The 17023-nt window shown below is 42.4% G+C and overlaps 1 protein-coding gene across 7 annotated transcripts in view; it reads right to left on the bottom strand.

Moving 5' to 3' along the window:
* tbc1d5 (TBC1 domain family, member 5) overlaps positions 1–17023 on the bottom strand; it is a 62313-nt gene that overhangs the window by 28139 nt on the left and 17151 nt on the right. For 5 of the 7 annotated variants that reach the window (XM_018750433.2, XM_018750438.2, XM_018750439.2 and 2 more), the window contains exons 2-5: positions 16123–16283; positions 9904–9955; positions 7691–7806; positions 1985–2045 (exon numbers count right to left, since the gene is read on the bottom strand). In XM_018750433.2, the coding sequence (XP_018605949.1) occupies positions 1985–2045; positions 7691–7787 (158 nt within the window). In that variant the 5' untranslated portion in view covers positions 7788–7806; positions 9904–9955; positions 16123–16283. Of the gene's footprint in view, positions 1–1984; positions 2046–7690; positions 7807–9903; positions 9956–16111; positions 16284–17023 lie in introns of all 7 variants that reach the window. The other 2 variants (XM_018750436.2, XM_018750437.2) reach the window with 2 other exon arrangements.

Raw genomic sequence — 17023 nt, 5'->3', positions numbered from 1 at the left:
TGAAACCGTATGTGCAAAAAGCGCAATGAGCAGATGTCTCGCCACTGTAGAAGTGCACAGAGTTGATCTGAATATCTCTGCGGTAGAGTTTACACACTTTGTGACCACCCACCAGCTATATAAAGACTCCTTAAGTATTGATACTTGACCATGCTATAGCCCTGCTCTAAGACTGAGTCGATGACACCTATGTAGCCATGTGTAAAGGCCCCATGCAGCAGAGGTGATCTGCACTCACAAAGAGAAAGCGGAAAGTTCAGAAAACCAGAGTGTGTCTAGTTCTGGGACGAAACACGATCTCATGTTATCACTTGGATCACCTGTGAACTGCCATGACTAGTGAAGGTGAGCTGACCTCTGTCATGGGAACACTGGCATTTCACGTACCACTGGGGTTAAATACCCCAATGAGCAGTGTCATTTGCTCAGCGCTTGAAGAACTGGCGTGGGGAGGGGTTTGGACAGAGTGACGTTTGAGGAGCTCAGCTGTGCTGACAGGTAATGTTGCCCAAATTTGCAAACCCAGGGGAAATCAGGCCCTATGAAGGTCTCCTCCCCAGAGATGTATGATAGTTGCACAAGGGGCAAAGACCTGTACTTAGAACATACCGTGCCTCGACGGCACAAGATGGATGAACATGCACACACAGTCGCTTCTCGCGCATTTAATTCCATTTTACATGTACCTGACATCTTCATCTGAACCAAGCTTAGAACACAAAACACATACTTCTTTAGCGAAGCAACAACTTGCAAAGTTTTATTTGCACAGAAAATCTAGGTATGCAAATCAAAACTTAGAAATATATTAGAGACAATAAAACATACATTTTTACCACTGGTCTGTGAGATCACCGCATTTGACCTAGTGATTTGCGGTTCTGCAAGGACAGCAACGTCTTGACAGGGCAAAATGCCAACGATGTCTTTGCAACATGTGAGATCACACAATGTAGCAGAGAAAACAGACCAGTTAATACAGCGCAGAGCACAGTGTGACCCAGTTAAACCATATTTAATGCTGCAATCTAATGACCGGAATGGTCTGGAGTGTGGGGAACCTACAATGGAAAGACCCCATTGGAGACAACCTCCTAGAGGACAGAGGAGAGGCACAAGCCAGAAGTCTCTTGTATGCATCCTCTTGCACCTTGAGCAAGAAAGCAACGTGTGCCATTCTGGGTCACCGGCCCATAAGCTCGTTTCCTGCTCCTTACCACTTCCTCTGCTGCTTTTTAGAGTCAAAATAGTGAAACCCTAAGGTTAGCACTACTACGGTTTCTTACTCCACACGTGGCACTTCTGAAACTACTACAAAATGGCACTGCAACACCTTTGCATTCCTGTCCTGGCAGACATGCTGTGCGCTGTACAAATTTACATATGTGTGTGTTCCAATGTGGACAGTATGTGACACATATCAAATAGAGCAGTATAAGTACTGCATAACAGGTAATGGTGACTAGATGGTTTCTGAACCATTGTTATTCTCAGCTTCTCCACGTGTCAGGAAAAGAAAAATGTGGCCTTGTGACGGGTGTTTAAACACTGATATTTACAGCAAATTCCCACTACATGTCCAGATTTCTCTTTCTTAGTTATATCTTAAGTGAGTAAAATGTGCAGGTCACCGCAGAGAAAGCGCTACATGTGAAACGGTAAGCAATCGGCCGAGCACGGGAGCCATTTCATTTCTGGACTGGGGTCGCGTTCAATCGTCAGAGGACCTTCTTTGTGCTGCGGATCTGTCTGACGCACGGCGAAGAGGAGACGCAGTGGATTTCGCATACAAAGGGACCAATACAATTATTTGGTGAAAACAGCTGATAAGAAAACAAAAGCATCCTTCTTTGCCTTCAAAGTGCGTTACTTTGCACGCTACTCTTGCCCCCTCACTCAAGATACTCCACATCCGGCTGGACATCGGCGTAAAAACAAGGCCCTGTACAAGAAGCGAGGCACGGGGATGCCGAAGAACTCTTACCTGTATGAAAGGAAAGTGTTCTCCGTCTCAGAGAAGTTCCCACGACCCGCCAGTGCTGCATCTGTGGCAAAGTATCACAGACCCAACAAAATCAAGTCAGACGCACAGATTTCATAGTAGAAATAACCAAAATAGAAATACGCTGTACCACTACCCACCAACACTGCTGCCCATAATTAGCTATGGACGTGAGAATACTCTGTCTATTGTGGTTCAACTCTTAGGAAATTATAAAGATGTACTTGGAACAAATGCACACTTTGCAGCTAGTATCACGTTATTCTAAGATCTCATCTACAACAATTAAAATGAGAACAAAGCCATAAATTGGTACAAAATATTGACATGACTACATAAGGCATACCTCCCTCTCAGAAAAGGAAATACAATGAGCGTAAGACACGGTGGAGTCGTTTAATCATTAAACCTGCCGATCTGAGGGCCGAGAGGCAATTCTTGCAAGAATTAAAGTGAGGGAAGGAGTGCGGTGCTGTCAGCCAGGGTCTGAAAAGGCTATCTCCACAGCGAGTCACTATGGCACTCGCTTCGACGCGCCATTCAGAGCACAGAACACGCAGTGACGGCGCTAAGGTCAAGTGCTCACGATTTCTCAGAAAGGACTCCAAAGGGACCTTGAATACAATCATTTCATCTCCTCACTCCATTTAAAACATACCCTGATTTCTGAATGGTCTATTCACATGAATCAATTTCTTGAAACCTGCTTCACATAACCAATAAGCTATTCATTTAGCTGATGCTTTTCCTGTAAAGCAACTTACAATGTTAAGGTTACAATTATCAGAGTTACAAGCTTAGAATTATTTGCTCATTTATACAGCTGGGTGATTTTACCGGAGCAATTTAGGGGTAGTACCGAGGGTATTAGAGCCGAAGGCGAGATTCCAACTTGCAACCTTTGGGGCCAAAGGCAGCAGCTCTAACCGCTACGCTACCGGCTGCCCCAAGCTATAAGTAATAACAGTGTCAGAAGGCTACAGTAAACGAAGACTAGATCCTCCCGAGTTCCAGCAAAGAAAGGCTTCTGAATGCATTTTTACGATTTATAGGAAATTGTCCAAGTTCCACCTCCAAACATGAAGCATCGCTTACAAACAAGGAAAGTCCTCTGTCAGGTGCATTATGACTCAGCATTGTAGCACGTACGGCTTAGGAGATACACTCGAAGGACATGGGACTTCTAGAGCCGACAAAAAAAAAAAAAAAAATACAGGCGGGGTCTCAGGAGGATTGATAGATTGATACTTTCATTCATGACTTTTTTTTTTTTAAAAAAAAACAAGAAAAAACAAAATCTTAGAGAATTATGGTTTCAACACAAACTCTCACCGATTTACAGTTCAGACAATAGGTCAATAATAAAATAAAGTACAGGGTTAGCTACCTGCAGACCTTCCTACATCTTCATTTTTCATTCAAGGAAAAAACAGCTGTAAAATGCAGTTGTTCCCGGACACTTGACTCAAGCAACTTCCGACACTCGAAAGGTTAACTGCACACAGACTCTTAATTAACTTCAGTATGAGAGGACGCTTTGTTTTTTCCACCAGATACAGTATTTATAAAGTTATGGCACCCAAGAGGGCCGGGCTGCAACGCACCGCCCTTCTCCGGCTGATTCCGGTTCTTTTCTTTGAGCAATAATGTGTCATTTAATCTTCGATGCGTGTGCATAAATAGATACATGCAGCATCTCCACAAACAGATTTTATTGCTCCTCCAGGGCTCTTTCCTACTTATACACCTACATTAGTCGGATGGATCTGAAAGGAGGAGTAGGGAAGGGGAAGAAAAAAAAAAAAAAAAAGTTTGTCAGTGCGTCAGTTTTGCTGCCAGTTCATTTCGCTGTACGGTTAATCATACAGAATGGTTCTTTTTTTAACACTTTTTACAGATCTGAGGCGAAACCACAACTGCATGACTCCTAAATTTCCAGACACAATTTCACAGCTGAAGTCATGCCTGCTTTATTTATGGATTTGATCGATTGATCGAGGGGGGGCAAAGTAGCTTTGCGGTAACGCCGTGGCGCCATTAGGGGGCGCTGTATGCAGCGTTTCAACAGGAGCTCCCCGTAAACTCCGAGCACAAGATGCAAAGCAATGAATTAAAAAGTTTAATCTGAACTGATTTCCAGAAGTTTAAAACGACAAGATCACCTTCACACTGAGGAGGAAACGAGGAGACACTTAGCGGCGAGCTTCTCTCCGTAAGACGGTGAAACAAAGACGGTCAAGCAGGGAAAGCGCCAGAGCTTTCTGCACTGAAAATGTTAACTGACCATGAAATACTGTCATGAAGACCAGCATCCATGAGCCAACTTTTCAGTTCTTTGCACGGTTTTAAATTGCCCGCAAAGAGATCTGCACCTAAAATTTGGAATTCTAAAGAGTCTAATCTGAGCAAAGAGAAATCCTTCACTGAAAGTTTTTAATTTAATTCCAGAACTGCGCCAAACTCAGAGCTAACTTGAAGAACAAACCGAGTGAGAAGAGAAACCCACCGGTAAACTATTTGGCTAATCCCGAACATTATACTCACTTTTTATTGTGCAAAAAAAAATTCATTAAAAAAAAAAAGTGCCCCCTGAACTACGTTCAACAGAGGTGTGCGAATAGCTAAAAAGATTATTCCCCTCCTTGTTTACTGAAACACGTTCCATGCATAAGAATATATTACACACATATACAATATGTCATTTATTCCAACAGGATATATATAAATCAAAGCTATTTTTGCAGAGGAACAGATAAGGGAAGTTATAGTTCTATGGGGGACATCTGGTGGCAATAATTCAGCAAAGTTTTACAGGCACCATAAAGACAGAAAGCAGATGTGACAAAGAATTAAAAGTTCATTTAAAAAAAAAAAAAAAAAAAAGGGGGGGGGGGAGGAGTTGTATGAATTGCAAGGATGTAGCATAAGAAAGGACCAGAAGTAAAGGGGTATTTGCACATAGCTGAGATGCAAAGCGATCAATCAACCTGCACGATTGTGTCCCCTGGGACTGTCCTTGCGATGCATATTCATGACTGCGACACGCCAATTCCCCGCTGCTTTAAGCCCTCTGGGCATGCTGCGAGTTGTGTTTACGCATCATAATTGTTGATCTCCTTTTCTGATGCGTCTCTCTCCAGGATAAGCCATTGAGGCGGGGCATGTGTCAACGAGGCGAGCTGACTTGGGCTTACCGTACCGACAGTCCGAGGGGCCCTGCAAGCTTTCCTTAAATTAAAAGAATATTTCTTTAAGAACGCTGCTGAGAAAGAGCCTTTTTTAAGAGCTAAACTGAACTGAATTTCAATCTACAGTGGAGGGGAATACCTAAATTTTAAAGGTACGTCTATATTGACTGTTGAAGCTATGGGACATCAGACAAGGCGCTGCAGGGCACTCACTGCTGTACCCAGAGACTCTTTTCAGCAATGGACTGGTCCAGTTGAGCTCCCAGTGTTGCTTCTTATCTGCAGTTCACTATTCTCCCACTCTTGTGCTTCTCGGGGTGCAGCGTTGGGCCACTGTCTTTCCCCTCATTACTTTGTTGTATGTGCGCTGCTGTTGCCCTGATTAACAAAGTATATATCTACTCACGGGGCTGCGATTATTGACAAAGATGTGCTTCCCAGTTGTCTCCAACTCTTCCGGATGTCTCTGACGTGAGCCGCTTCTGCTCATTTGGCTCAATCTGATGTCATTTGTTTCACTACTATTTACCAGTAAAGACACTGCAGAAGCTGTTGTCGAAAACAAAGGGTTTCTTAGACTGGTTTATCACAGTCCTCCCGATTCATGTGATGCCCCAGGGGTAAATGTCTAATGTGATCACACCTTCTCACAAGCACGCAACGTCTCATAATCGCTAAATAAAGAGGCATGAGCTCCGCTACAACACCGCCGACGACACAAATAAATGACGGGGCCTACGGACTCATCTTTCTCTGGAAGCAGAAGAAAGCCGTTCTAACGAAAACAAAACTCACCTATAGCCAGGCAACTAAGACATTTGAACACTGTGACATGACAGTTCAACATATGTTCACCTTTTTTCAAAGATAAACACTGCACTTGCCCGTGTTCTTTGATGTTCCTGGTAGTACTTACTCTAGCTTATGCATCTCTCTACGCTGCCATGTTGAAACGTGGGCCTTATGGGAACAAGTAGTGTTTTTCTTCTACCGTTTTCCCCAGCACGCTCCTCAGGTCAACCATGTGACAGGTAATCAGCTGATCGGGCCTGGGGGGGAGCTTATGAGCGTGAAAGTGCCTGCCATGTAGTGCTATATCTTTTCTATCTGCTAAGGCTTTCCCTGATACAACACAAAAAAATGCAATGCTTACATTACACGACATAAAGTGTAAAAAAACATTATTGAAATTCTTTGCTTTTGAAACAAATGTTCTTTTGCTTGTAGTACTGCATCTAAGTCTTGTTACCTATGACCCTACAGAGTTTGTTTATAATACGTACCAGCTTTCTTTGTGCCGTTGTGTAATTTCAATAGAAATGTTTATTTATAAAACTCCTTTGTCCAAAGTGACTTACCACGTTACGCAAAGTTTTCAGTGATGTACCCATTTTTAATGCTGGGTTTTCTTACTCTATCAGTTCAGGTTAAGCACCTTGATCGAAGTTACGACACCAAAAGTGGGGATTCGGATTTAGGACCTTCAGATTGTATAGCTCCAGCTTTAAGCATTATACTAACTGCTGTGCTCTTCTTGTCTAACTGCATTAAAATACTGTAAATCTGCATTTTAAACCCAAAGGCAGATACAAAAAAAACACCCACTTTGAGTATGTTACATTAGCAAATTTGTCTGGTTCTGGCACACAACCAGAACCAAGCCTCTTCCCCAATCACAAACTTAATAAAGTAACATGAAAAGGGTAATACATGGTAAAAACAGATGTAAACTAGGCATTTAAATGTCCAAATATCCAGAAAGGCTACAAGTTTGTGAGAAAATCATGAATTCTCTGCTATAAATACACCATACTCAGGCTTGACATCACAAACTGCTCAAGCCGATACAATTAACACCTGAACCAGTGTGTCTCAGGTTGTCGGATGGTCTTTCCCTCCAACCGGCCCCTTCGCGCAGTGCCGTTACATCCTTCTGCCACTTCGGCATATGTAGCGGCTCACACGTTTCCCCACAAACAGATGATGTGGGGATGTTATGATGCATGAGAGGTGGAGTTAGAGAGGACAAACGCTGCAGGAAGGGAGACTTCTCCAGCACACGCATTCCATCTCATACAACCGAAATGAAAAGGCCCATCATGTATAGGCCTTCCACCTTAGAAAGGACACTTTGAGGTGATAAACAATGTGTGCACATATTATCCCCTCTCAGCTGAAGGCATGATGGGAAATTCTCCCTGCCTGATGGGACACTAAAATTAAAAGTAAGACCAAAGAAGAAAGTTTGTCAGCGTTTATCACTGCGTCACAGAATGCAAAGCTGACAAACATAATCAAAGATGAAACTGTGCTTATAGGGAAGAATTACTTTTTCATTATTAAGTCATTTATTTTGTATGTTACGGAATTTGATGCATTAAAAATATATGAATAAATGAACAGAATGCCTTCTAATATTAAAAGACTGAAATGTAAATGCACAACAGGACCACATAGCAGCAGCGATCGAAGTGAGGGTGGTGGGGGAGGGGACACTTACGTCCTCGGCTTCTGTTGAAGTTCTGCAGGGGGTCAAAGCCCGTCTCGTGCTCGTCGACTTGAAGCGGGTGCCTGGTCTCAAAGTTGGGGTGCTGCATGTCGACAGTGAACAGAAGACTGAAAGAATAGAGGGGTCAAGGTGTCACACACACACACTCACTCAAGTGTCACACTTCAAATACCAGCAGAACCAACCGGAGCAGGCAATGTGGATCTGTACTTTTTTTTTTAACCTGCATTCTGACCATTAATACTACACATTTATCACTGGGGTTTTCTTGTGCAAAAGAAGGGTTTACAGTCCCCACTAATTGAAGACAGAACGCCGAACGTAACAACAACGAAGAACATCAGAGCCAAGAAAACGGGGGGGGGGGGGATTTCACTGCTCCATTATTTTAAGTAGATACAGTTATACCAAAGCAATAGGACTGCGAAACAATCTCACCAAGCACAAACGTGAAAATGTGACACAAAACAACGGTGAAACGGCAAAAACGGGCACAGATTAGCATCCCTGTTATTGCCTTTCACAATGAACAACCGTAGCTGGCCCCAAGTCAGGAAGAGCTCAAGGCACTACAGGAAACCCCTTGGCCTGGACTCTACCCTCACCTTGTTAGATAATACGGGTTGACACACACACACTGCCTGACACTCTTCATGCGAGGTTATGAATTACAGAAGTGACATGGAGCTAGTATCTCAGGGGCCACACGGCCTGAAATGAAGCCAAATCCAGCGATGCGAATTTGGCTAATTTGCTTTGGGCGAAACCAGCCCCTCAGACTGGCCCGTCCCAAGACATGACATAGTAAGCTAATGAACGATAAACACCAAGGATGTTCTGCCTCTCCAATGAGTTCCTTCCTCAGCGTTGTCCTCATGTTCTACCATTTTACCGATGCACTAATGCAAATTCGGAACAGAGAATTATAGCGCATGGCTTTTCAAAGGAGGTGGGGGATCACGTGTACCTTAAAAAGCAAATGCCTAAAAAGAAAAACAGAGAAAAGGAAAGTATGGGTGTTCCCAAGCAGCTCAGAGAGGATAGGCTCCTTCACCTAAAGGTGCTTTTAAAGTCCCCGACTCCTGCTATTTTCTTTCTGCCATTAATGTGGCTATGCAAGGGAACAAACGGCAATTGAAGCAACACTACATCCTTCAGATTGGTTGTCAGGGTAAAATGAGGAGATGAAAAAGATGTTGCCAGGTTAAAATACTTCTTATTTGGTTTAAGTTCAGAAATCACTGGTTCAACTTCGGTGAAGCAGAAGAAATGCACAAAAAAAAAAAAATAGAAGACTAACCAGAACACCCTGCATAAAACATTTGTCTATCCTTTGCTAAGCACTTGGTATTTTGTGCTTTAGTCAGCTGGCATAATAAAAGCAATCATTTAAAGGTGTACACATTTCCAATTTATTTCTTTGTCATAAATGCAACTAATATATTCAACTTGTGCAAATGGCTTTGGGATGGGGGAGTGATGGGTTCTGGTCAACCAGCATAGGCACCAGCCTAGCTCCAGAACACCTGCAGGGTAAAACAAATTTATCAGCAAATGTAATCATCCACACATCTGAATATTTTATAGTATTAAAGGAAGTCCAAAGAGAGTGGTGTGATTGATAGCCCCCCGATCCCAGATCAACATCACACCTCAGGTGCCCTGCTGATGAACACGGGGGTGGCGTTTTAACAAACACCCCACACCATTCATCAGTGGTCTTAATAAACAGCTCCATCACTTAATCATTAAAAAGTGTGACAGACAGCACCTCTCAGTGTTAGACTGTGCCATGTTTCTATTAAAGTTTTATATGCATAAGAAATTATTTGAAACCCTACGAAATCCTATTACATCTTTTCACATTTTTTATGAGACATAAAATTTCAAATTTAGAAAACTTATTCAGTTACAGTACAATATGATTACCAGATAAGCTCTTTTTTTTTTTTTTTTAAATGTTTTTAAAGCAGTTATTTACCCAGCCTATAAAAAGTAGAATATGGAAGTACACATTTCTTAATCTTCTACCACTGTTCTAGATCAGCATCAGTTTAAAGTGGGAATCATGATATATATATATATATATATAATATATATATATATATATATATACACACACACACACACACACACACACACACACACACACACACACACACACACACAGGTGTTTTGTTCGGTTTGGCCCACAGAGCACTTACCGTCAAGACAATGGCCTTCTTGCTGACATCGACCTTCCTTTAGCAGAAATTTCTGTGTAAGAAACAAAGGGGGAAAATGCACAAAAATGAACAGCAAACAAGCACAAATTTTGCCAAAATTTTGCTGCAACTTAACTAATCTTACAATGAGACAGCGCTGTAGTTGAACATCTGTGGTATAGCTGGGTTATGGAAGAGAAAAAAAAAAAAATGAAACAAAAGCCAAGATATTACAAATGAATTCAACAGAGTATGGAAGCACTGTGCAAAGCCACTCAACCATGTGTCATTAATGACTGCCTTGCAAATGAATCATCCCCTACGGAAGATGCAGAGAGACAAGGAGCTCTTGGCACAGCCCGTATTCCACGTCCTGACCGCAGCACCAGCGTCGCCCTGGACTACAGACTGCCCGTAGCTTAATCTCACAAAAATAGAGGCTGTGTATGAGGTAATGAACTGTCTTAATTGTCAGGATTGCAGCGCCATCTCCAATAACACTTATTATACCCAAAACAAATCCATAAGTAAATAAATGTCTTAGGTGGGGTGCTACACTCCTTGGTAGCCACCCTCTAGTGTAGTGGGAAAACATGTCAAGACAGAACCGCCCTGGAACAAAGTAGCCAGCTGCCTACAACTACAGGCATGTAGGAGCGAACCGGTTAGTTTTAGCACGGCAGCAGCCCCCCCAGGAACTGCACGGCCACCTCAACATGTCAGGGACTCGTGTTTTTTGCATTTTGAGGCATCGCATCTCTGACAGCAGGGTAGAAACGGGGCCAGTGTAGGAGGATATGGGAACACAGCTGCCCTGAACAGTTTCTCACCTTTCCTCCCTGGAGATTCTAAATACCACCACGTCCTGCATTCACTAAGGCTGTCCTAGAGTCTACAAAGAGTAATTATAAAATTGCACATGATGCAAGGAGTTAGCAGGACTTCAAAATGCAATATTACCTGTTTTTTTTTTTTTTTTTTTAAAGACTTTTTTGTTTGTCCCACTTCCTAGCTACCAATAGCACCAAAAGCCACGCCAAATAAGGATGGCCCAACCAAGGCTCTAAACCACCAGGCTCTTTTGACTAAGGTTTATGCTTCATCGGGCACTGTAACACACTTGAAGTAGAGAACCATTCATGCAATTCAAAACTTTACAGTACACCCAATCCCACCTGCAGCCCCTGAGGCATCCTGCAATTTAACTGATGCATGCTCAAAAGGTTTGTGCCGATTCTGTAAATTAATTTACTCAACAACATTGAAATGAACACAATCATTTAAACTAGATTTCAGTTTTCAAAAGCAGCCTTGCCATAGGAGCAAGATTTATACTCAACTGTAACTGTAAAAAGCCTAAAAACCATTCCAAAGCGCAACGCACGAAATAAAAATATCAGTATTTATCAAACTGCCAGTATAATCACAGGATTTCCAGGGAGATATTAAGTAATGAGTGACAAAAGCATGCTTATTCTTCAAAAACACTGCCTTTTAGCTGTCTGCTTTTAACTTTGCATTAAAGAAACAATTTGATCTTCCTTCTGACGAATGAAATAAATGTTCTGAATAATTTAACCAAAGCAAACATTTCTTGCTAATATCAGGCTAATTATAGAAGTGTGGGGAGATGGTAATTTGAGCTCAGGGGCGCTGATTGTAACAATGACTGCCAGGAGCCCTAGTGACTGGAACAGAAAGCCAAGCACTTATTTAACAGAAATTATCCAATGATCTGAGGCGTTAAGAGGGAATACAGGCGGGTGGTATCGCGCAGCCATGATCTGGGCACACCGAGAGGAAATAAAACCACTCGTAATGGTAACTGTCAAACTGCAGTTTTTCTGTTTTTCCCTGCACTATTTGGATAATTACTCCACAAGGGCACCGCTGACTCCACTGCGAACAAATGAAACCCAGGGAAAGGCTTTGGCTGGACACCCAAAAAGCGTTCATGGCGGAGCCATCTGTTTGGTGCGCGCCCGAAAATGACGGCCAACCAAACGGTGCCCACGGACCAACTTTTTATTTTCCCCACTTAAACCTTCGAAAAGGTGAACCCCTATGATAAATACGTTTCACGAAATAGATTTTCAAGTTTATTTTGGCATTGATTCCGGTGTTCCCTGGGGGCTCCGAGGTCTGAAGAGCAGTAAAGATTGTGTACGACCTCACATTGTGGATCATCTGGTCACAGGCACATCAAATTGATGTCTGTGAAACGGGTGCATCGCCGCAGGCAGAAATATCTCAGGTGTAAAATGGCACAGAACGACAATCAAGAATAAGATCGGTAATGAGAAGACTTAAGTCACAGAGTGGTAGAGTGGTATAAAAAAAAAGGCCTAATTATCCAGTTTCAGCCATTCCACAGTTCAACTACGAACTGCAGCCTCTTCAGACCAAAGCAAGTCTGTCAATCACTTGCAAAGAGAACTTTGGTCCAAAGAATGGATTTTAGATCATTGTGTGAAACACCGACAACATGACGACCTCAGTCTTCACCACCTCTCAAGACTGCCCTCCAAATCACACATCTGCTCATGCACATCTTTACGCCCATGAAAAGTCCTGAAGCTGCATGCTTGAGCAAGGTTTTTAACCTAAATCTGGCTCAAATACTAAGCCACATTAATGGATAAATTATGGGCTATGTGAATGTGTGCACCCTGTGATTATGTGGAATATTTTTTACTTTGAGTTTTATGTTGCTTTGGAGAAAAGTGTCTGCCAAATGTATAAAGGTAAATACCATCCCGCTGCTCCCTGCCTTCCTTACTGCGAGTCCTGAAAATGTCTCGATCTGACCCTACACTGGTAATGGACAGAGTGATAAACTTTAGAACATTTAAACATTTTTTTAAATATTTCCTATGCAGCCAAATAATAAAATATACTGTAAGTGTACACATGCTGCAATATCTGTTGCCTTCACAACCCAGTAGATATCTCATGACCCACAATGAAGAAACCCCATTGCTGAATGTTACGCAACTCCATTTATATCTATTCGTTTAGCTGACGCTTTTCTCCACAGCAAATTAAGCTACTTACAATGATTTACCCATCTGTACAAGACATTTTTTTTTTACCGCTTCAATTTAGGGTACCTTGCTCAAGGATGCTATAGTAGGAGGTGGAATTCAAACCTATGTCTTTAAGCGCAAGGTAGCAGCTGTACCTCCTACACTATGTGCTGCCTGCAATTCAATGCATCAAAGAAGGCTCCCCGACACACCATCCCCTCTGCTGCACTGCTAAATACACTGGTGGCCTGGGGACGGTGAACCATGTTATTGGTGACACTGGAGACTAGGTACCAACTCTTAACGTGGATGTTACTCCATCGCGTGACACCCGAAGGGGATGCGAATGCTGCCGGGGAAGGCCGTAGGTTTACTGGAGAAAATGCCCATTGTGCAGCACAATCAGCGCAAGCCAACGCGCTGCCATTAATTGGATTTCACTTCCCTTTTGTTCGGAGCGAAGTGCGCGAGTCCTCATCTGGCAGACGCAGAGCCTGGGGGGTGGACAAGTGATTACGATGACAACATAATCTCCCGTGCAGAGCGGGAGATGGGCCCTAACAACGGAAACCTCGCTGTGCTCTGCGCTGTCAGACTGCACAATCTCTGAACCAAGTCCAGCAGGCCTGCAACACCAGGGACCACCAGGAGTTCAAAAATAGAGGGGGGGAAGGAAAAAAAAAAAAAAAAGTTTAATAAACTTGAAAGCAGCTTCCAACAATAACCAAGAATTACCAGAAACAATACCGCTAACTTACAGAAATGTCCAGCAAAAAACCACTCCTTTAAAGCAGTGTCTATTACAGAAACCGAGAACAGGCAGTATTAAAATGTAACTAATTAGAAACTTGTTTAAATTTACTTAAACTTAATCCTCAAGTGACGCTAGTTATGACGAAGAAGGCACAGTTATTTACTTCTTTTCGGAAGGGGCAGAACAGGTCATAGAGCTGAAGACAACAGTTTGATGCAATAATAAAGAGTTTATTATTCTACTCCATCAACAACGCCTGTGTAATGGAGCAAGAGCTTGGTCCTGCTTTTGGTGCTTTTTCAACGAAAGACAAAAATAATCACCGAGGTCGCATGTTAAACCACGTTCACAGTTGTGCACATGAGCATCAGGAACTTGTAGGGTGAGAACACAGAAGCGGGCACTGCCTCAAGAAATGCTCAGCAAGCCATGGGGAGGTCATGATGTGGCAGTCACTGCAGTTTGAGCTGATGCCTTTGAGGAGTGCTGCCATGAAGTCAGGGCAAGAAGCAGCAAGTTAACAAAGCAAAGAGAGAAAACGCACTCCTTCTCTTTTATAAACTCTAGCAAGATGCCAGGTTGACCTGGATTTTGAAAACCGTCACTGTGGCACACGCCCAACTCTAGTCCACAACACAGATCTCGGATCATCGCTCAGATGCACGAATGAGGTCATCTGAGAATGAGACTATTAATCCATAGATTCCGGTGCATTCTCTATAAACTCCAGATGCAGAACTGAAGGATATTTTACTGTTACCATGACCAACAAGATTTTGGCTGGAGGTCATACCTTTAGCCATGGAGCACTCAAATTCTGGAATGCCCTGCCAGCTATCATCTGCCCCATTCAACCTCAGCCTTTAAAACCAGGCCTGAGACTAATTCCTTTATCATAACATAGCCTTTGCACAGTTCTTTAACTGTTCACATTGCACTCAAGTTTGCTAGTTAAACTCAAAACCTTCATTAGCTACAATGTGAATGGCAGACATTCCCTTTTCAGTACCCAGTGACAGCACTTTGTGCCACCTCCAATCTACAGGTGGCTAATTCCAGAATTGGCCAGATCTTGGAATACAATAAGAAGCTTTTGGAACCAAATGTCAGACCATTACCTACTTTAAACTGCAGTAGAGAAACTGATACCCCCAAGCACTCCAGCTTGTATGTCAGATGACTGTTGCCTCCTAGAGGTTATTTTCTCCAGTTTTGCCTTATTCTGGAGCTTTGTTTCCTTCTCCTCCATTGCTAGCGGGCTACTTCCTTATCACAAAGGAAATGCTTAATGACACTATATTTTGCATATATTGAAGATTAGAAGTTGTTTGCTATTGTTCATTAGTTGCACATATTTAAGTATTTAATGTTTTCTGAAAATTTGTGCCACATGTCACTGTCTTTTGTTTCATTTGTAACCCCATGAATGTGCTAAATCGGCATAGAGGGCTACACAAAAATACATTGTAAATGTACTCCGAGAGCAGTGAGGAGCATGTGATCCACTTGGAACCAAAATCATAATCTCTGGGCTTCTGAACTTCAAGGTCTTATTATAACTGATATTAAAGGCCATCCTAGTGTACAGATACTGTATAAACACAAATAACAATTTGGGGCCATGATCTGACACTGCGCAAGAGTAAAATAGCAACAGTTCACATTACTGTTGAAATTGATCCCTCCAGCCACCCAGTACTCGTGCTGCCCATTTAAAATGCTTCTCTTAAAGACACAATGGAAGACAGCAGAACTCTAAAATAATTCTCCAAGCAGGCAAAAGCACTGTTGTTATTCAGTCCAACCACGCTAGCATGAAATCATGCAGTATCATCACAAGTAAACTTCCTGCTTTCAAACTCTCTTCCTACTAGTCGGCAAGCTTGATGGCATTAAGACTAAATCAGAAGCAAAGGGATTCAGGCCCAGTTGCTCTCGTAACAGGAAGATGGAGTAGCTTTCGGTGAATTGCAATGCTTCTGTTCTAACGAGGAGCTCATTGAGTTTACCGTCATGCATCTAATCGGCGATTCAGAAACACAAACAAACCAATAAGTCAAGACGACCATCTGCTTGTTAGAGCGACCATAAACGTGCATCTTTTTTAATAAACAATAAAATTACACTTTGACGGTCCTGGGGACCACCTGATTTGGAGGAATATCAAGAATTCTGCGTTATTTAAGATTTAGGTCTTCTTCCTGCTTTTATTTTAAATAAAATTCTCTTTAATTTATTACAGTAGTGCGCACACAATACTTTTGTCATACTCGTTTTCTGAACCAATAATCAGCACGGCGTGCTTCGTTAACAGTGACCAATCACAGAGGAGCGGAGGGATCCCATTTCACAGCCCAAGCGTTCCTCAGACATAAACCATCTGCTACTTGTAGAAACATGGACAAAATCAAATTAATCCATTCCTTACCACACACTCACATTTCAAAGCAATTAAAGCTGTTCTCCGTCTGACGGAAGGTGCCTTGAAAGCTTGGTAATGAGGAATGGAAACTCTTCAGTGAACTTTGTGGGGCTTGGGAAACAGCACTGTGACCGACAGCTTCGCACGTCTCCTGCACTCCAGTGGGCCGTTAGTCCTCCTATGCAGACATGAGCAAAAGCAGAGAGTAGTTTATTTTGATTTTATTAAACTTTCAATCATTGTGAAAACCAAAAATTCCCCTAGTGCAATGAGAAAACACATTACTGCTGAAAGCCAAGATGTGTTTTTTTTTTTTTTTTGTTGCATAGATAAAAGAAAAAGTAAACAAAAAACATGGCAATGACCACAGGCAGATTAAAAAAAAGCACTAGGAAGCTAAAGTTAGTCAAGAAAAAAACCTACATATGTGGTTCAAAGAGCTCTCGTTCTCAGAAAACACAGGTGGGAGGCAAGGTATACCCTGGATGGGATGTCAGTCCATCACAGGGCAACTGTGTGCATGTGTTTGGACTGCGGGGTGAAACCAAAATACCTGGAGAAAACTCACAGGAACACTGACAGAACATCCAAACTCCACACAGACTGCCTGGATTCAAACAGAAAAACTACAAACTCAGAACCTAGGAGCTATGAGGCAACTGCACTTCCTACGATGTCACAATGCTACCCTCAAATATTAATGTTGGCAAAGCATCATAATCACTTAATCTTACAAGAAATCCCTCAAAATTTTAAAATCAATGTTACAGAAAACTGCCAGCTCTGATCGCGGTCATCATCCAGCACACCTACCCATCTATACTCTACCCCTGCACCACGCTAGCCATCTACTACCCTTCTGTATTAATGCTTCCTTGCAGCAAATACAAAAAACGAGCACCCAGTCATTGTTTCTGC

This window comes from Scleropages formosus, chromosome 23, assembly GCF_900964775.1.
Source record: "Scleropages formosus chromosome 23, fSclFor1.1, whole genome shotgun sequence".
NCBI lineage: Eukaryota > Metazoa > Chordata > Actinopteri > Osteoglossiformes > Osteoglossidae > Scleropages > Scleropages formosus.
The sequence above is the reverse complement of the archived record's forward strand: the minus strand, read 5'-3'. Positions and strand labels throughout refer to the sequence as shown.